The sequence below is a fragment of the Electrophorus electricus genome, chromosome 24, assembly GCF_041902795.1.
Source record: "Electrophorus electricus isolate QZ-2024a chromosome 24, ASM4190279v1, whole genome shotgun sequence".
Lineage (NCBI taxonomy): Eukaryota > Metazoa > Chordata > Actinopteri > Gymnotiformes > Gymnotidae > Electrophorus > Electrophorus electricus.
The window spans coordinates 7,344,849-7,365,211 of record NC_137520.1 but is presented as its reverse complement, the minus strand read 5'-3'; the positions used below and the strand labels follow the sequence as shown (position 1 = coordinate 7,365,211).

The 20,363-nt window shown below is 39.9% G+C and overlaps 3 protein-coding genes across 5 annotated transcripts; 1 reads left to right on the top strand and 2 right to left on the bottom strand.

Moving 5' to 3' along the window:
* Nucleotides 1-2,135: 2,135 nt before the first annotated feature.
* Nucleotides 2,136-4,002, bottom strand: ppp1r3da (protein phosphatase 1, regulatory subunit 3Da). The gene is made up of 2 exons (XM_027017923.3): nucleotides 3,838-4,002; nucleotides 2,136-3,555 (listed from the first exon to the last, which is right to left on the bottom strand). The coding sequence occupies exon 2, from the start codon at nucleotides 3,524-3,526 to the stop codon at nucleotides 2,627-2,629; it is 900 nt and encodes a 299-aa protein (XP_026873724.1). The 5' UTR covers nucleotides 3,527-3,555; nucleotides 3,838-4,002; the 3' UTR covers nucleotides 2,136-2,626.
* A 247-nt stretch (nucleotides 4,003-4,249) lies between these two features.
* fam217ba (family with sequence similarity 217 member Ba) lies at nucleotides 4,250-9,361 on the top strand. Its single transcript, XM_027017920.3, has 4 exons — nucleotides 4,250-4,759; nucleotides 4,899-5,016; nucleotides 6,599-6,663; nucleotides 6,763-9,361. Exons 1-4 carry the CDS (start codon nucleotides 4,653-4,655, stop codon nucleotides 8,117-8,119), a joined length of 1,647 nt encoding a protein of 548 aa, XP_026873721.2. The 5' UTR covers nucleotides 4,250-4,652; the 3' UTR covers nucleotides 8,120-9,361.
* Nucleotides 9,362-18,967, bottom strand: ttll9 (tubulin tyrosine ligase-like family, member 9). 3 transcript variants are annotated; one of them, XM_081707143.1, is made up of 14 exons: nucleotides 18,830-18,967; nucleotides 18,610-18,656; nucleotides 18,401-18,493; nucleotides 18,020-18,155; nucleotides 17,699-17,884; nucleotides 17,201-17,269; nucleotides 16,966-17,056; nucleotides 16,821-16,861; nucleotides 16,396-16,483; nucleotides 16,245-16,303; nucleotides 15,650-15,846; nucleotides 10,204-10,317; nucleotides 9,829-9,953; nucleotides 9,362-9,606 (listed from the first exon to the last, which is right to left on the bottom strand). In XM_081707143.1, the coding sequence occupies exons 1-14, from the start codon at nucleotides 18,842-18,844 to the stop codon at nucleotides 9,536-9,538; spliced, it is 1,332 nt and encodes a 443-aa protein (XP_081563269.1). In that variant the 5' UTR covers nucleotides 18,845-18,967; the 3' UTR covers nucleotides 9,362-9,535. The 3 variants fall into 3 exon arrangements, with proteins under 3 accessions (XP_081563269.1, XP_026873722.2, XP_026873723.3); XM_027017921.3 differs by having other exon boundaries at nucleotides 18,020-18,131; XM_027017922.3 differs by lacking the exons at nucleotides 18,401-18,493; nucleotides 18,610-18,656; nucleotides 18,830-18,967 and having other exon boundaries at nucleotides 17,998-18,131.
* Nucleotides 18,968-20,363: the final 1,396 nt, after the last annotated feature.

Below are 20,363 nucleotides of genomic sequence, written 5' to 3'. Positions count from 1 at the left end.
CAAATACTACAGTAACGAGAAAGGTTTTATGTCAGGAGTTTCTGCTTACTTTTCATGTCATTTTTACAAATTCCATTTTTCAATTCTTATTGACCTCAGAATTCAAAGGAACCAGTGATATTTGGGAGAACACAGTACAAAGCACACAATGTACTGGGTTTGGAAAATTTATCTTAGGGCACATCAGAGGCGATTTTGGGAAAACTCTTCATTTTTCTCAGACAAAAAAAACCTCACGTTCCTTATATGGGAATAAGAGCAGGGCAATCCAATTTCTACATTTCCTAAGATGGTCTACACTTTTGCTCTATTGTAGATTTAAGTATATTTGCATTTTCAAGAGCTAGGTCAGATATTTGGCTAACTAATGTTCTTGGTTCAGGTGCACTGGGAGTTGTCATGGAGCACAAATAAACATGGACTGATTAAAATGTGGATTCACTGATACCTGATTGGCCCCAAGGACTGGACTGAATAACATAACACCCCCCCCAACACACACTGTTCCATTGGTTGAAAATTCCCAAATGATTAACTGCACATCTTTTCGCAATTGTCATACTTACGTGTCAGATTTAAATTACTGGAAAGGTTTTATCTCAAGAAAGAGCTGCGATTTACTCAGTAGTCATATATTTCCAAGTCCAACAATATATTATTGTTGCTGCTACACTGCCATATAAAGCTAAAGCACATCCTATCTGCTACTAGCTTTAGTTTGTGCTAGCTTGTTAAATAATAATAATAATAATAATAATAATAATAATATATTAAACAGAAGTCCGGGGGCATAGAATGTGTCATTAGTTTTGTATCAACCCCTGCAAGATAAGCGCTCATTTTGGATCCCCCCCCCCCTTCCCAAAAAAAGGCAATAAAAATAACAATAATAGGAAGAAAAATTTGAGCAATTACAAAGAAAATATACAGCTACGGTTTCTGCCATTTTACTGTAATAGGATATAAATAGTAAACATAAGATTTCTTTACCGATAAAAATTGCAAAACAAACCGGCATACCAGGTGGCGATCGATTCGAACAAGACTAAGTTAACCTATGGTTAGCTAGTCAATTATCTTCTGCGAGGTACTTGTAGCCCTGGCATAAAATAAAACATTTAAAACTTTTAGAACGATAACCGGTATACGTTCACTGTGAAAATAGCGAAGACATTCAAAACCTCTAGATACCTGCTTATGCAGTACGTAACCATATCATTTGAAAAGTAAAAAAAAGCGTTAAAAGGTTAGCGTTACGTTGTCTCGGATTGAACCTGAGACTAGTAACGTAAGATAACGCTATAGAACTGAACATCAGCACATTTATAGCTATGGTTAGTTAAGTTATCTAATTTAGGCTGGTCCCATTTAACGCAGTGCAGCCAATTAGTACCACACCCTTTAAAAGGGTGTGATTTAACCTAGATATCGGAAAATGGATTAAATTATCTTATCTAGCTGTTAGCTAGATCGCTAGCTTTACTTAACCCATCACTATGTACATTGATCCGTTATTAGCCATGGGATTGGAACTTGTTTTGCGACGGTCTGGCTAAACCGTTTTAGCTACTGACCGTTAACACAGCTAATTGCTTAGCCAGTAAACGGCGTTAATCTAGCTAGCGGTTAGCTAACCTAAACATGTTATTCTAGCTAAGTTTTATTTTCTAGACGAGCCAAGGTTGATTACCCAGAGGTAACTAGCCAGCCAACCTGGGTTAATAGGTAAAGATGACCAAGAGGTGTGGTTAACGTTAGCTAGCTAGCTAATGACAGAATTCTTACCTCAGACTGTCGTGTTATCTTGAGTTCACCTGTTACAAATGTTCAGCGAACTCCTTGCCCATCACTATTAATACTTAAGTCATTTATTAAAAAAAAAAAAAAAAACCTTTCGAGAGATGTAAGCCCAAATGTAATTATATAAGTGAAGTGGTGAGAATCAACTGTTCTACGATGAAAATGTTCTAGGCGTAGGTTTAAAACAATCTACTTGTAGGAGCGTTTCCCACATACAAATCTTTCTTCTGCGCGCGGGAAACCAGTAACACGCGCAAAGAGTCACGTCACAAAGAAGCGGGGTGGGGGGGTGATTTTATTGCCGAGTAAAAAAAAAAAACATTTAGTGTTACAAAACTTAATGTGACATTTTATTGAAAATAAACACCGAGAATGTCAGAGGCACGTTGTTATTCACAAGATTTGGCAAATGCTGACAGTAATTAATGAACATTTTAGCTACTATACTTTCAGTGTCTGCAAAGCCAAACAAGTTCTTATAAATAAAGATATATAAGATCAGTTGGCATAAACAGAAATCTTATGCATTCTCCGTTTAGAGGCAAGATTTAAAAAAAAAGATGGCACTGCTTGGCTATGTTCTGTACATTGCTGGTTAATAATGTAAAAGTAGAGGTACATATTCACCTTGGGTATACTGCTGTATTGTAAGAAAATTATTCCAAAGCTTGTCTCATTGTTTATTTTAATTTGCCAAAGTCCTGAATCCTTTTAGGACACTATTATCAAGGCCTACTATCATAACAAGTGCTTGAGAAAGTAGTGCAAAAAACCCCAAAACCCATTGTTTTCAATGTTAAAATATATATACAGTTATGCAAATGGTTCAAATGAAGTGTATCATGCTGTCCTCACATTCTCTCGGAACAGGTAGGTTATAGCTCTGGCAGACTAACTTGTAATTTTGTCCCTCATTATTGTCCCAGAACTGACTGCCCTGCACTTTATAACAGATTGCAAATTCTAGGACTGCACCAGGGTGTAGGATGAATGGAGGAACAGGAAGATGGAATCGGAAACTGTCACAGCTGTATCCACTGGAAATGCCTTCCATGTATTTATTAGCAATCCAGTGGGCCTTGGTTTCTGTGCAACTCTTCCAGTTTGTGAAAGAGTAGCGCACAGTAACTTCTTTTTCAAAAGCCAGATTTAGGACTAGGACAATCCCAATTATGCCTGGCTCATAGCACAAAACACGTTCTAAGCAGACTTGTTGGCGGCACAGACGCTGCAGGAAGTTTGAACAGTCGCCAGGCTGCACAGGGAACACTGGTTTCAAATAGGGGAGGGATATCTCCAAGCTCTTGCTAGCTGCTAGTTCTGCGTTCATTAAAAGTCTAAAAAGAACATGTTCCGGGACAAATGGGTCTTCTCCGCTTCTGAAAACCTTCACAGTTTCCAGGTCCATTCCTAGGGAGTCCACAAACCGGACCCCAATTCTGCGGTTGAGCTTCTTTCTTTCTGAAGTGGATGGTAGAGACTGTGCCCGTCTTTGAATAATAGGTTTAGGTGGGGGTTCACAGGATAGACTCCGGCCAGCTGGCCTTGGCTGTGGAGCCCTGGGAGTAGGTGGACGAATTCTGACAGGATTTCTTTCACCTTCAGGTTCTGAGCGAAGTGTGTCTCTGAGGTTCGGGGGATACATTTGCTTTGAGACACCTGACACCCCAACAAAAAATAGCTCCTCACCCATATTTTCCTGGCTATGTCCCATAGACCAAGCCATGGCCAAAGACAGACAAAGCTTCTCTGCACCTTCGAGAAAACAAAATGCATGCTTTTTCAGTTTTATTTCTTAGGGAAAAAAAAAAAATTACGTCACAAGATCTTAAATAGGCAAAACGGTGTGCACAGCTGTGACGGCACGCGTTTCCCCCCAAATCGCATATTTAAATCATAGGTGCGAGGCTTTTCGAAAGTTTTGTTACAGATATTAGCATGAAATTTGACACTAACCGTTTCAACGTACGCTAAATTACTGCAAGCCTACTTTGTCCTTACAGACAGGGAAGCAGTTTGTGTGGCATATTGTCTCACCATTAAAATCCGACGTAATATATTTGTTTCATCTGCAGGTCCTCCATTAATGTGTGTAAAATGATTATTGATCAGTATGCCGACGTCTGTAAAAGAACATATAACAACCTAAGATGTAGATCAGAAAACTACGCAAACCCTGCAAAAATGTAGTGACAATCAGGCATACACAGAGGAGGTGTGACTGCTGCAGCACTACCTTGTGGGTAATGTTGTTGCTTAGATAAATATAATAAATGTTTTTTGTGAACAATCACTTATATATGATTTAATTTCTCTAGAACTGTCGCTTAGTAATTATTTTCTTGGTTTTACTGGACAAATTCTGCTCACGGTCTATATCAAAATAGGCAACATCTTGAAATGTTTTTAAGGTGTACTTCAATTCCCATCGTGCAACTGGATCACGGCAGTCGTGAACGTGCATACAGAAGGTAAACAAGAACGAGGAAGACCTTGACAGTACATAACGAATCAGATAGCGTTTCGTGCATAATATTTACTTTAGTTGCATTTAATGCCAGTTGTTATTGTCAAGATGTGGCGCATGATATCACCCAGCTAAATGTAGCGGTAATGAGACAATACCAGGAGTTATGGCTATAGGAGCATGACGAGTTATGCGGCCCTTTACACTTACGTAGCTACCGTACTGCGTGTTTACTATTTGGTCCATTTGGATGTGTGTGCAGCGATTTAACAACATCGTGACTTTCTGCAATGGAGCGATTTAGTCGGGTAGGCCGACTCCAATGGGACATTCCTATACACCAATTATAGCAGGTGCGGGGAAAAAATAAAATTAAATCTTTGCAATGGGACCCATCCTACAAGAGCAAACAACATCAACGATCCTTAAAAGGATGCAAGTAAAAGACAAGGTTAGAGTGAAAAATGCCGAAAACACTGGAGTTGTTACCAGGTATGTTTTATTAGCCATTTTCTGGTATATAGATGGAGAAGATATGAAAATCCATACATGTATTCCAAATTTCATTTGTATGAACCCCCTTTGTTTCAGGAAAATTATTCATTTTGCTTTTATTTATTCTGCTTTTCAGCAACAACAAAAGGGGAGGCAAGGTAAATCAAAATCAGAAACCTCCGAAAAAAACAAGCTCATTGCATAAGAACATCCTTCCAGTCCAGGACAAGGAACACTTGTCCAGAACTGAAATTGTGAGTTTGGTCCCCCCCCCCACATTATATAAATATATACACACACACACACACACACACACACACACACACACACACACACAGTGCCTGGCCAAAAAAAAGGTCACACACACCAATATTTCGTTGGAACGCCTTTAGCTTTGATTACTGAGCACATTCGCTGTGGCATCGTTTCTACAAGCTTCTGCAATGTCATAACATTTATTTCTGTCCCGAGTTGCATTAATTTTTCCCCCCCAAGATCTTGTATTGATGATGGGAGATTTGGACTACTGCGCAAAGTCTTCTCCAGCACATCCCATAGATTCTCAGTGTGGTTCAGGTCTGGACTCTGTGGTGGCCAATCCATGTGTGAAAATGATGTGTCATGCTCCCTGAACCACTCTTTCACAACTTCAGCCCGATGAAGCCTGGCATTGTCATCTTAGAATATGCCCGTGGCATCAGGGAAGAATAACCTGATCATTCAGTATATTCAGGTAGTCAGCTGACCTCATTCTTTGGGCACATAACATTGCTGAACCTAGACCTGACCAACTACAGCAACCCCAGATCATAGCACTGCCCCCACAGGCTTGTACGCTAGGCACTAGGCATGATGGGTGCATCACTTTAGCCTCCTCTCTTCTTACCCTGATGTGCCCATCACTCTGGAACAGAGTAAATCTGGACTCATCAGAGCCCATGACCTTCTTCCATTGCTACAGAGTCCAATGTTTATGCTCCCTAGCAAATTGAAGCCGTTTTTGCTGGTTAGCCTCACTGACAAGTGGTTTTCTTAAGGCTACACAGCTGTTTAGTCCCAATCCCTTGAGTTCCCTTCTCTGTGTGTGTGGAAATGCTCTTACTTTCACTATTAAACATATCCCTGAGTTCTACTGTTGTTTTTCTACGATTTGATCTCACCACACATTTAAATGATCGCCGATCACGATCATTTAAGATTTTTTTCTAACCACATTCCTTCCTCGAAGATGATGTTTCCCCAATGTCCTTCCACTTTTTAATAATGCGTTGGACAGTTCTTAACCCGATTTTAGTAGTTTCAACAATCTCCTTAGATGTTTTCTCTGCTTGATGCATGCCAATAATTTGACCCTTCTGAAACAGATTAACACCTTTTCCACAACCACAGGATGTGTCTTTCAATATGGTTGTTTAACAAATGAGAAGCTACTCACTGCATCAGTTAGGGTTAAATAACTTGTTGCCAGCTGAAACATAATCACCCATACAGCAATTATCCAATGGGAGGCTCTTCCCTATTTGCTTAGTTAAATCCAGGTGGTGACCTTTTTTTTGGCCAGGCTCTGTGTGTGTGTGTGTGTGTGTGTGTGTGTGTGTGTGTGTGTATGCATGCATGCATGCATGCATGTGTATATATATATATATATATATATATATATATATACACACACACACACACACACACACACACACACTTTCTCTGGAAACTGTATACTACAATTTTGAGTCTGTCTGTCTGTCTGTCTGTCTGTCTGTCTGTCTATCTATCTATCTATCTATCTATCTATCTATTTCTGATATATCAAATACTTAATGACTCTTCATAATGTGTCAGGGACAAAATGGAAATAGACCAAAGTATGTCAAGAGTCCCACTGCTGCCACACGTAAAATGCTTGAGTAAGTATGTCCCTTTAAGATGCTGCAATGTCTTGATTTACTCTAAGTCACTACTTCCAAAACCGCTAGCATGTGCTGTTTATTTTATTTTTTTTACAGCACACAGGATGAGGCTGACCTAAGACATCCCAGATCCAAACCCTGTTTCACGGAATGGCAAGCAGAGAAGCAAAAGCTGCAGCCTCAACCCAAGTGCTGCAGTGATCTGGAGCGGAGTCATGTGGCCCAGGAAAAGAGCCGCTGTGCTTTATCACTACCGCTGCCACCTCAGCCAACGCTGCATCCTATTCCCCTGCAGCAACACATTCCTGACCTTGAGTCCCTGCGTCTCCTGGACCACAAAGAGGATGACACAGACAGTGCCAGTGATTTGTCAGACTCTGAGAGGCTTCCTGTGCTGCCCTCTCCTTGCACTCCACCCCAGCTCAACCTCCGGGCTGAAGTCATCAACACCATGGACCTGCACCCACACATACCGGGCCCCAGAACGGTGCAGACCGAGAACGACAGCTATGGCTATCCAGATTTCCTGCCTCAGCCATTCAATACATGGAGCCTGAGGCAACTGGCCATCTTCTTGAACACAGAGGGTAAACGTGCCCCACGGCCAAAGCCCGTAGGGCAGCTTGAGAAGTACCTAGAACGTCTCCTGCAGTTGGAGTGGCACCAGATCCAGACCATCCAGGCTGAGAGTGGGCGACCTGTCGCCCCCATCATTCGCCCAAGGGGCCGAGCTCCTACAGGTCCCCCGGTTGCCAGCCACCTCCGGCCCCACACGGCTCCTCCAACACGCCTCAGTTCCCCGAAAAGCCTTCACCAGAGTCCACGGGCTTTCCCCTTCTCCCTCCTCTCCTCTCTCAGCACTCCATCCTCCAGCCACATCTCTCGGCCTGTCTGCCCCCACTGCCACGTCCGCTACCCTCTCTGCAATGGCAGCTGCTCCTCGTACGCCTACCAGCGGCACTCCCGCCTCAGCCCCTTGCTGGAGCGCAAAGCTCCACCTGCGTCTACCCATAAGAGGAGCAACAGCGAGAGCCGGGCCTTGGCCAGTGAGAACCGGCCTGCAGTCAGGGTTCAGCAGCCCGTCAAAACGCAGGCAGGGAAGAGCCACCAAAAATGTGTTCAGGCAGTAGGGAAAACACACAGGGTTTCCCAGGAGCTCAGCACCAATGGCAAAGGCCAACCTCCAGCCAGGACAGGGCCCGCAGGGAGGGCAGCTGAGGTAGAGAGGCCAAAGGATGCCTCCCTGGGAGGGAAAGGCACGGGTACTGATAAGCGTATTGGTGCTGGTAATAAACGAGAGGGTGGTGGGAAGAGAGGAGAAAAAGAAGGGCAGAGGACAGAGGTTGGGAGTGGTAGTGTACGGGCAGGGGCTAAAAAAGGGCCCAGTGAAAGTAAGGGGCCATCAGCTTCCAGGTTGAATGGGAAAGGGAAAAATGGCCAGTGTGCCAAGTAACTACAGCATAATTCCCCTATAGGGTTCATCCAAACATGTGCCACAGTTTAGCACGCACAGCCTGTACCAAGTATTTATCTGCAAAATATTAAAGTTGTAGTTCCTCCGATTACTTTAGTAGTTTTTGGATGACAGTAACCCTGATGTTTGTTTGTTTATTTATTTATTTATTTACATCATTAGAGATTTTGTAAATTAAATTTTATGATATTTATATTATGAGATTATGTTGACTCGATTCATTTGCTTTTAACTTATTTAGGGGTTATTCAAACATCAGATAGGTCTTTGAAGTTGAATCTATTTTTGGTGTATATGCCCTATAAAGGCTGTTTAAAATGTTTCTTTGAATTTTTATTTATTTTATTTTTTTTATGAGCTGGTAAATTTCAGATTTGATGATGTGAAAAGCAGTTTGTGTTCTGAACTGTTCGAAATTTTGCTATCCTGATGGTAGTAAAGTGTCATTTAATGTCTGTTTTATTTGTTATTAATATTGGTCAAAGAATGTATATTTTTGAGATGATAAATGATTGTTTTGTAATGGCTACATGTATTTTTGTAATGTGTTATGTATAAGGGCTTTTATGTATTTAATTTAGGCAATCTTTTTTTCTCAACATATCTTTTTTCAATTGTCCACTGTTGCTTGCTACAATCACATATGTATTGCTTGCAATGTGTGTAAAACTTGTATATTTGACCATTTTAAACACCATTTCATATTAGCTTGCCACATTACAGTTCTCGTAAGATGTAGTGGCATGATGAGGAGTAACATCTGTACATTTTATTCTCCATCTTGTTTACAGATTGTCTTGTGGTATGCTGGTGATCTTTAAAATTGATTTTGTTTAACAACCTCTATCTGAATATCCTAATTTATGTTTTTCATACTTGTTATAAGGTGTATAAAATTGTTCATGTCCTTCAGCATTGCATGTGTTTATCAGCACAGAAATGGTAGTGACTGAATATTTGTGTAGGTTTATTTACGATACTTGAACATAAATAACGTTGGATAGGGCCTGATTTAAGTAGTATTTGCTACTCTATTTCTGCACTTAATGTATTTGGTATCACTTCATTTTTATGTTGATTTTTAAATATATCAAAGACGTTCATAATGGGAAAATAACAGCAAAAACATCCAGGTTATGCTTTTGTTTTGCTGAGACAAAATTTTCCATAGAGTTGAATGCAGCTATTTTTATGAGAAACAACAAGTTTTTCATGACATCATCAGAATGAGTCTTGCCTTTTATTTCACCTTTGCCAAGTCTTTCATATACACACGAGACATAATTGGTTCGCATGATATTTAAATTCACAAGACCAACTAAGACTCTAAATCTACTATGTACAAGATATAACAATTATATAAATCCAATCAGTTTTAGAGTGAAGTGTTTGTTTTCATACTTTCTTCTGTCCCGGGAAAGGTTTCAAGAGTTGGCGGAGCTGTTTCTTTCGATCGTTCACACCGCCTGTTATCAGCGCAGAAAAAGAAATTGACATTAACCCAACTCATGCCAGTAATTCGCCAATCACACATCTGCTACTGAGAATTTGGCATGGCAGTATTTTTAACATATTTGCCAGGAAAAAAAAATAAAATTAAATAAATCATGGGAGACATAAGCTATAGAAATAACTAGCATGTCACATATAGAAATATCAAATGTTAAAAAGCACTATTAAAAACTAACCTAGATGTGTGTTGGCTGTTTGAAAGGGACTTCCCAGTGTCTCCAAGCCGGCATTCTCCCTGAAGACAGGACCATCATTCCACATGAGGTCAAATCCCCCTACCCTCTTTTCTTTGCCTGTGAGTCTAAGAGCAGTAACACAGTTTAGTGTACATTTCTGCATAATATACCCACTAAATTGTTATTCTTTTACTACAATGGGTACAATAAGGAGGATATTCAGACATTTTTTAATTATGTGGCTCTTGTGCTAACAGAAATCTTGTCTAAAGTGGCACTGTTGTCTCTGTTGTAATATAATATATGCAACTGTTATGAAATATATGAAAGCATTACTAGCTTTAATACTTTTAAATGTTTTTTTTAATATCCTACCGGCCCTCCATATCCACAATGTGCAGGGTGTCTTCTATGAGGCTGTACTTCATCTCATAATCATCTTGATTACTTGCAGTGAGAGAGGGAGAAGCATTGACTTCAATGAGCCACCTACAAGTAGACAGAAAATAGCGCTATCATCCTCTAAGAGTTGCATCTGTTATTGCAGATGTGCCTGCCATTTTGAAAAGACAGGATTGAATATGGATGTACACAGAAAGAGAATATACAGAAATATTTTTGCAGACTTTATCTAGCAATCAGTTTCATCGCATGATTAGTCATAATATTTTCAGACTTTAATTCCTAGAATCATACAAGCTTTTCACCATTAGGGATAATGCAGTTTATATATAATTACTGAATATGTTTAGACAGCTTAACATACACTATGTAGCCTTAGATACTTTACATACATTTATGTGGAATAATTGTGTTCAGAAAAAGCTCTATTTGGAATGCACATTCAACAACGAAAAAAGCCAAAAAAACAACTGATTCCTATTGAAGAAAACGAGGAGATTTAGGAGACTGCAGTGTCTCATGTAGCTGGTAAAATGAAAGACTCCTACAATAGTGCATAGCATTGCGTGTAAAGAGTTGAACAAGAACTTCTATATCAGGTACCACCATCAGAATCAGGGTCTATCACAAATTTATGAACAGACTTAAAAGGATCTTGCAGAATGCAATGAACAAGTACTCTACATCTGGGTCTCGAAGTGCAATGGCACTTAAAAATACTTTTGATTTCCCAATTTTATCTTCTTGCTTAGAGCTTGAACAATTCCTAGATTGCATCATAAAACCAATATAAAAAACACTTTAATTCCACAAAATACTTCACGCAAAAGCCTAAAATCTAATCAAACTACAGATAAAACCCTCACATTTACTCATTAATGGCAGTATCGCTATTTTCTGGCATTTATGAGGACCAGCTCAAATTTTTAACAAATGCCATCCACCAAAAGGATAAACAGACGCTCTCCACTACTAGCCAGCCTGCTGAATATAAATAAGGAACCTTATAACCAACAGGTCCCCACCCCTTTAAATGCATGGCCTCTGTGCATTCACATCATTGCCATTCACTCACTTTCTCGCATTCGCTTTCACTTTACCACATCCTCCCACATTACTAATCCTCGTCCTGAGGATTACTCCACCCATGAGACAGTCAACATGAGAGCAAGCTCCCTAACTCCCCCAGCCATAGGGCAGTCAGCCCCAGGCATCACTGTATGAATAAGTGAAAGCACACACTCAAAAACTTCTTGAACAAAAGGTGATGCGTGACGGCTGTAGTCCGTAAGAATTTTTGTACCCCTTTTGGCTTATATGAGTGGAATCATATGACATTCGGCCTTTCACATAGCCCTGGAACCTTCCAAATGTTGACGGAAAGGATGCTGGTTGACCAGAGATTTTGTTCATTAAGGCTGTACTAGGATGACAAAATAATTTTTGCAGAAACCATTGAGCAAGTGGCCATTGGGGGGGGGGGGGGGGGGGGGGGGTGTCAAAATTCCAGCATAAGTCAGAAGAGCATCACAGAAATTGATGCAAGTCCCCAGTAAAGGTGTAATCTTGTCTTCCCTTCAGGCACTTCCTGAATTTCCATACCCCAGCTTTGGGCTCTTCAGAGATCAGACCCAGTAATAGGTCCATTCCTGAAATTCTGGAGAGAGGGTAGAAGCCTGATTGACCAGAGCAGGTTATGCTAGAGGTGCAGGAACTGTGAGACTGTGGAACTCTGTGTTGGAAAAAATGAAAGTGTTTTGTTTAGGTAAACTGTGGAGGAAAGCAAAGGGCCATTGAAACAAACTCTACTTCCAGTTAAATTGAAGGATATGGTATTGGACAGCCCCATAACTATGGGCAATGAGGAGTTGCCTTTAACCTGGTGAGAGTCCAGTTATTGGCCCAACATGTACAAGGATGTTGAATGTTGGTGTTTAAAAATAAATGTGTGAAACATATAATATCCATATCTTACCCCCATCAATGTAGTATATGGACATTATACATAGAATTGTTATTACTGTTATTATTATTGTTATTAAAAGTGATTACCTCCTCAGTTCAGGTATAGTAGGCTGAGGAAGACTGAATCATGTACATCTCTGGTAACATTTTTACAACCAGAATGTTTACTTAATAATCAAGTTACCTAGATTTAGGTAGCGCATCTCTTAAGAAACAGTATAAAGGTTTTCCGTATACCATCCCCCTTGGCTGCCTGTAGCTGTTGATGACTCAATTTGGACAAAAGAATTTCAGAAAGCTGTACCTACTGCCTTTGAAGCTCCTGAACTTGTTGAGCAATTTGCTTCAGCTGTTCTTGCTGCAAAGCAAGTGTCTTCTTCAACTCCAGTATTATAGACCAAGTCCTAGACTTTGATACAGTCATATTGCACTCTATAAACTGAGAGTCATAGAGCAAGAAAAATGCTGTTCCAGGCTCAGTTCAGCACTCCCCTCCTCAGCACATAACACTGCCTCTTTCCTCAAAGCAGAAAAGGAAGTGTCTGGATGTCATCTAATGATATTCTTTAACTCCCATCTCAGATTCGGAGCCAGGACTGCCAAAGCAAATTGGTCTCTCAAAACACTATCTTTATCAGGCACTTCCCCAGGTCTACAGTGAATCCTTTAATAAACTCATTAGAGCATATGAGAATTTTCATAATGACTCCCCCTCCTTTTGTTCTCAGTCATGGCAAACATTTTTTTAATAACAGCAGCAGACCTTTCATCCCCAAATACTTAATTCAACACAGACTTAACCTTGGCTGAATCTTTTCCCACTTTCTACTAGACAGGAACTAAATTTCCTCCTTAGCATTACCTTCTAAATGTTCATAAATAAAAAGCAGCTTCCTCTGAGGTGCTGAAGTTCCTGGATGCTCAAGTTCGTGGATCAACTCAATGTCTTCTAGAAAGTCACTGACTGAGAGGGAAGGGTTCCCTGAAAGTTTCTTACACCTTTTCTCCTTGGTGTACTCTACTCTTGTTTCTCCCCTTCCTTATTCACTCTCAGTACCGCTCCATGCAGTCTCTCATTCTCAGTCCTCAAAATATCTTTTTCTGCCAGTTCCACCGACAACTTTCAGCACCTCCATTTGCTCCTCCAGCTCCCAGAACGATGACTTCTCACCCCGTCGGCTGCTCACCCCGTTGGCCATGCTGGGCTCTCTACCATCCATCTACAACTCAAGAACTTGTCATGTTTTTGTTCCCATCAATACTGCTATAATACTACTACTGTTAGTACAACCACTAACAATTATTCTACAAGCCACTACTATGAATAGCTCTGGGTCTCCAAATGCAATGTCTTCAACGACAGTAACATGGTCACTAATACACACCTAAATTAAACTCCTCATAAACAGAGTTTACAATACTCTTTTAGATATTCACGCACACTACATGAAGTGATAAAAAAAACTATCCTACTAGAATAATACGCTGTGGAAACACGCAAAAAGAAAAGACAACCGTAATGATTACAAAAACGTGACTCAGCACCCGGGGACACAAAACACAGGTTAACCCCAAATTAATACAATCGACTGGTACATGAGCAAACAGGGAGTTTACCCTCTTAAAAATGCTTTTAATCTCCCAATTCTATCATCTTGTTTAGAGCCCGAACAGTTCCTAGGTTGCATCATAAAACCAATATATCAAACGCTTTAGTTCCATAAAATACTTTATGCAAAACCTAAAATGTAATCAAACTAAAGAGAAAATCGTAAAATGACTCACCAGTCGCAGTAAAACTATTTTCTGGCGTCTATTAGGACCAGCTCAAACGCTTAACGCCGTCCACCAAAAGGTTAAACAGACGCATCTGGAACTAGCCAGCCTGCCGCGTTTATATAAGGCTCCTAATAAACAACGGGTCTCCATCCATTAAAATGCACTGTGCTATACTTGCGCCTGTGTCACTCACTTTCCCGTTTTCATTTTCACATTACCACACTTCCATTTTTCACAAACTAATACAGACAACGGTGTGAGCAGACTCTCCACAATTAACTCAAATCCGCTAGAGCTGCTATGTGTATATAGCTATTTATAGTCTGTGATTCGTTTTTTCGTCTGCACATATTTGAATTGCGAGGAAAACCCCAGCCGCGTTGATGCCTTCCATTTCCTGAGGCAAGTGAGCATTCAGGGGTAGTTTAAGCATTTCCACAGAATCAATTTAACAATGCTTATGCATGTCAGGAGAAAACACCGACAAAAATCAACCGTATTGCTACTACTTTAGACCTGTTGAGGTCCTTATCTGGAACTGGTGCTAAACTCCAGGTGAGCAGGTTCAGGTTAGAAGCGACCCAACTCACCAAACTTGCTGCTCCTATACGCTTCTAGTACCTTTCAACCCTATTTAAATCCTTTTTAAGAGCCAAAAAATCATCGTCACTGTCGGAATTAACTTCTGTTACGATCAATGCTTTCAATTTCTTATTAATTTCACCGATAATCAGCGACAACTTTTTTCAGTTTAAACTATTTAAAAATGCCTAAATGCCAAAAATATAATTCATAAACTATTCAAAACACTAAGAACTCAAACGATGAAAAGATTTTAAATATGAAAGAACAAACAGGCTAGCTTCCAGCTGCGTTATTTTCTCTCGTACCCCGAATATTCATTGTAATGGCTATGTTTTGTTTCATTTTCTTTTGCTATTTTGGCATCCGCCATTGGACGTAGGGTTGGGCGTGTAGCACTAGATGACAGCGTTTTTCCTCCATCAATAAATTCCCTTTTAGGTATGTTTTCTATGCTAATCTTTTTGAAGACTACGCCGTTTAATAGAATAACTACCAATGCTATAAGTAAATTTGTAAGTTTATAGTACTGCTGCCACCGTCAGGTGAAAAGAAAAATTGCAACATACTGGTCAGTGGGGCAGAGGGCCACCAGTAATCCCTTCTAAGATGGGGGTTAATTAAAATGTCTGCAGGCAGCATTTGGCCCAGGGGTCAGATTCTAGACATCTGTGCACTAGAACGTTTGTGATTTGGGTAATTTCTGTCAACAGCAACAGCATATGTTTGTCGAATCTGTAAATCTGTGACAACCTTCTTGAACCTTCTTAAATTGTGAACACTGTAAAATCTATTACAATCGCAAACCATATTTTTATTATTTTTATGGCATTTAAAAAATCTGATATAAGAAATAATCTGTAGCAGGAAATGTTAGGCAGTGACTTAGCTAGCTAGGTAGCAAATTTAAGTTTAATGTTTTATGTTCTGACTCCATCATAAATCTGTCTCAAGCAGTCAGATTGAGGCCAACAGTGTGAGAACACTTTATTCCTTCTGTATGTACTTTTGCTGGGAAGGATAAACTTCAATTTGAAAAGTAGACATGAAAGGTCTGTTAAAACTGAACAGTTACAGACAGCAGGGTACTCACGGCTTAAGATCCTGATCGAGCAGAATGTCGTAGCCATACAACTCAAAGCAGTGCTTGTCATTAATGATGACCTTCTGAACACTCTGTAAACTGCGGATGAATATGTTATCAATGTCTTTAAAAAGTTCCTCCACTACGTATGTGCCGTGTTTTGCTGTCAAGTAGCGCCGCAACTGTTGCATTTGCCATTTGCATCCCTGTAAACAGATATTTTTATTTACATATTTATATAATATATATCGTATATAGTGTAGCACATAATTTGTTTTCTCTTTTGAAAGAAACATTTTACATTTTGTTTACTGTACTTTGATACTTAAAAAGTACAGTAATTACCAGGTTTAATTCCAGTCAATAAGAGTGACAGCAGCTGCAGACTTACTTTTACTTCAAGTAAGTGTTGTAAGTCCATTGTACTGTTTCATAATGCTCACAGCATTATTAAAAAGTTTACCATATTTAACCTATTAAGCTCAACAATAAGGTGCATGGCACAATGACAGACAGTGCTGGAATCAGGAGAAAACAGAAAACTAGGTTCAGTCCTCTTTTTACTACACTAAGTAGGTCTATACTGATAACATTAAGTACATACCTTCTCTGGGTTGTAGACAGGGGCAGTTTTCTGCACTGCCACATTAGTAAGATGGACATCTGAGTGTAGTTTGGAGTTAAAGATGGCCACCAAGGTATATCATGCAGTTAAAATATGTTGGGAAAGCACATTCAAAGCATGCAAAGGATACACTGATCATCAATAGTTCTAAGGGAGAATCTGGTGTTGGAGAATCTGGCAAACCCATCTCTATATAACCAGGCTTTCAGCGGGAGGTACTGAAGAAACATTCTGCAGTTACATTCTCGGTTTAAATGACAGTTTCCCACATTCAAAATGATACCTTGGACATATTTAAAGATAATACACCAATGACCCCCTTCTCTTTAGTGAAAAACTGGAGTCCAGTCTTACCTACAAAGGGACAAGTAACTGCAGATGGACTGACAGCAGGTTCTCACACTAATCCAGCAAAGTACTGTCTGAAGATTCAACTTATACATTTAGAATCAGGTTTGCTCCTACTGGGTGGGAATGGAAACCTGCAGTTACACCAGCCCTTTGTGGATAAGAATAAACATAGCACCTACATCCGGTTCATAGAAGCTTACTTACTGAGGTTACAAGAATGTAGACTCTCAGGTCAAATTTTCTGCCTGTGAATAATAAACCATTAGCGATAATAATTTCAGCATAAAAGTCACAACAATAAAAAAAATTAAGGGGAAAAATTATTTCAGGAGTAAAAGTCTTGATGCACCATGAATGAGGTAGGGGTTCTCGATGTAACTCTGGACAACATAACTCTCAACCTGAGCCTCATCTCTCTGTTCGTCAGAGCGAGTACAATCCTAAGAAAATAAACATTAATCTTCTGTTAAACCTTTTGCTATAAATTACAGCCAAATACTCGCATTCGAGTTTTTGGTTGTAATTTAATTAAACAAGAAGCCTGTACGGTATCTGCATGCTGTGTTTGATGAACAGATCTTTACCTTTTTCCATTCCATGATATCCTTTAGTTTCCGAAAAAGAAAAATGCCTTTCCCCTGTGAACGTGCCACCTGAACAGGAAGGTGTTAGCCACTATTGCATTATACTTCAATAGCAATACATACAGTTCAGTATGTCTGGATTTGAAATGAATCACTGACTATTAAGATCAAAATTAACCTGCACCAGAGTAATGGAAATAGGAAAATGCTGTAAATAAAATTTATCAAGATCTGTAAAACATGGTAGCATATGAACATATATGACAGAATGAAATCTGCAGTATACAGAAGCACCTTATAGGAATGGTTTGGGGAATTAAATACTGTTTATATTTTTCCTTTTTAACCTCATATTCATTGTTTCATTTGAGATCCAGTGAGCTGGAATACAGATCCCAAAACTGTCTCGCTGTCCAATTACTTATGAAGTATACATACGTATCCAAATAATACACAAAACATAGTGGAATAAGAGTTTAGACTTGGCTTGACTCTTACCGGTTTCATTATCCAAGTGCTGCCAGGACTTCTCTTGAAGTCCTCTACAAAGAGATGGTACTCACTGGGCAGTACGAAGGTAAGTGGAAAGAAGTCACATTTGACTGCCTCAAGGCGGCCAGCTTCCCGTTCGACAGTTTTTCTGTAGCGCTTTAGGTTCTTCACCATCAGGTTCTTACGTGTCAACTGCAAAGGATTAACAACAAAGGCGTTCCGATTCTATTCAATAAAATTCCAATAACTTTAGAAACTGTACTGAGTCTTGCAGTTTGACTTTAGGAGACATTGATCATTAGTACCGGCTTTGCTGCACTTGCTGACCTCATAGTGGTTCCGGAAGTGGCATATTCTAACATGTTCCTCCATGTAAGAGTGGTCAAAGTTCTCTCTGAGCCAACCTACATCACACCAGTTGAAGTCCCATTCTCCATCTCTATGCATTTGACACAGGAATAAACTAGATTATATAAAAATGAACATCTTATATAAGAGGTGCATTTTAAAGGTGTCTATAGGCATTCCTGAAGGGCCACAAACCGCAGAGTTTAGCATTCTCCCCACTTTAGCATATATGAACTAAGTCGTTAGCTAATACTCAATCAGGAGTTGAATCAAATGTGTTTCATGCAAAGAAGGCACTGTAGCCTCCATTGCTGTGGCCCTCCAGAAATGCAATCTGGCACCAGTATATTCAAGACTCACTCTTTGACCTCAACCCATCCTGGCCTCTGGTGAAGGACATCAAGGACTGTGTTCATGAGGCTACATTTGTAACGCACACAACTCCTCCCTTCCCTGTGATTGGAATCAGCTTTAATGTGGTTACCTGCTAAATGCTGACCATAAGCACAGACACACAGACACGCTTGCCAACGTACTGTACACATGCACGCACACACAGAAAGACTCACCCATCTTTTCTTTTCTGGTATCCATACGGACCTTTGTATCCGCCTGTCTACGGTGAATGAAAAGTTAGACGTTAACGGGTCGCAAGTGATGAACTATACAATAAAAATGCCATGGCATCTTAGCTAGCCTAGCACTAACTGAAGACTGCAACAAATTGATTAAATCCTATCAGATAAACGGTCATCTGCTAAACTTGCTCTTAGTGCTTAATTTTCTTACCTTGCTTTTCGACATAGCGGAAGGTGTGCGGCAAGCAGAATATGTAGTGAAGATGGTAGAAGATCTGCGACTATAAATCACTTAGAATGTAGCTACAAGACTTGCGATAGTTGTGTTCAAGTCGTTGCTACAGCAACCACAGACCGCCACAAATGGAAGGGAGATTAAACGAGCCACCGCCCGCAGGTCTCACCGGTGAAACTGGCCTTTTAAAATAACAAGTGACCACCTCATAGCTAGTTTTCTAGCCACTACATATTTGAACTTGCAAACAAGTTATCATGTCGCTTATTAGCTTTAATAGGTTATTAAGCGAACTGGTTAATTATATTGGCCAGTGAAGAATACTTGGTCAGAAGTAAAGTTACGAGCTTTAGAATATTCAATTCAAACTACAGGTTTGTAGTCCTGGGCGATTGTGGATTTGTTTAGCTATGATAGGTCGCTAGCTAGTTAAGTTTAAACCAAATTATATATTAATGTACACATACCTACACCACTAGATGGAGACATATTTCCTTCTCCGTTTTAATTCTGAAAGACCAGGCAGGTCCAGTTTCCATGCACAGCAGATCACGGTTAGTCAAGCCACGGACACAAAGGGATGAAACATACTCACTGGTTGATTGAAAGCCCATCTTTCGACATAACTAATGATTTATTTTAAGAAACTTGGATGCGAAATGACGTTTCACGCAAAACTATTCGAGCAAAAATATGAAATACAAATGAATTTTTAATTTTTTTTTATTTTTTTGCACATTGCACCTTCTCAATGTCTTTGCTCGTGTAGTTATCCCCGTTTCCACCCGTCCTTGCTTCCCGTCTAACGGGCAATTGCAGAGCGAGTGATCACAAACCTCTCAAAGCCAAGCGTGCATCGGAGACATCACTGGAGGCATATAAAAGTTATAATAAGATTTAAAAGGACTTGTCAATGTAACAAATATCTGACAGTTTGGAGCTAGCTAAATCTGCCAGCAACATGTGAGATATCCCGCGCATGATATCTCTCCTAATTACGGTATTTCAGCCACACCCAGTGCTAATAAAATCAGAAGTGTGTATAAAATCAAACACATCTATGCAGGGGTGCCATGGATTTTGGGCTCAATGAGAAGATATCAGAGGTTAAGGTGTTTGACTAGTTATGAGAAGGATTGCCGTTCAACCCCACTGCTGCCAAGTTGCCTCTGTTGGGCTCCTGAGCCTCAATCGCTCAAATTGTAAAGTTTTGTAAATTGTAAAGCAACCCATCACTAAAATGGATGACTGAGGTTCAGTAGTGTATTTGTTACTATATAATTAATGAAGTAATTTAATGAAATCTATATAGGCTAACTTTGCACCACTGTGACACATTGTCACCACCAGAACTATGGCATATAAGAGGTGGTTCCTGCCTTTATTCAGATTTTCTCCCAGCGTGAAGATGTGCTTGTGGAACATGTTAAACACGGGCTGAACATATATGTTTGCGCAGTCTGCACATGTTGCATGAAGACATTCTCCTGTAACCAGCACACGTGTTCTG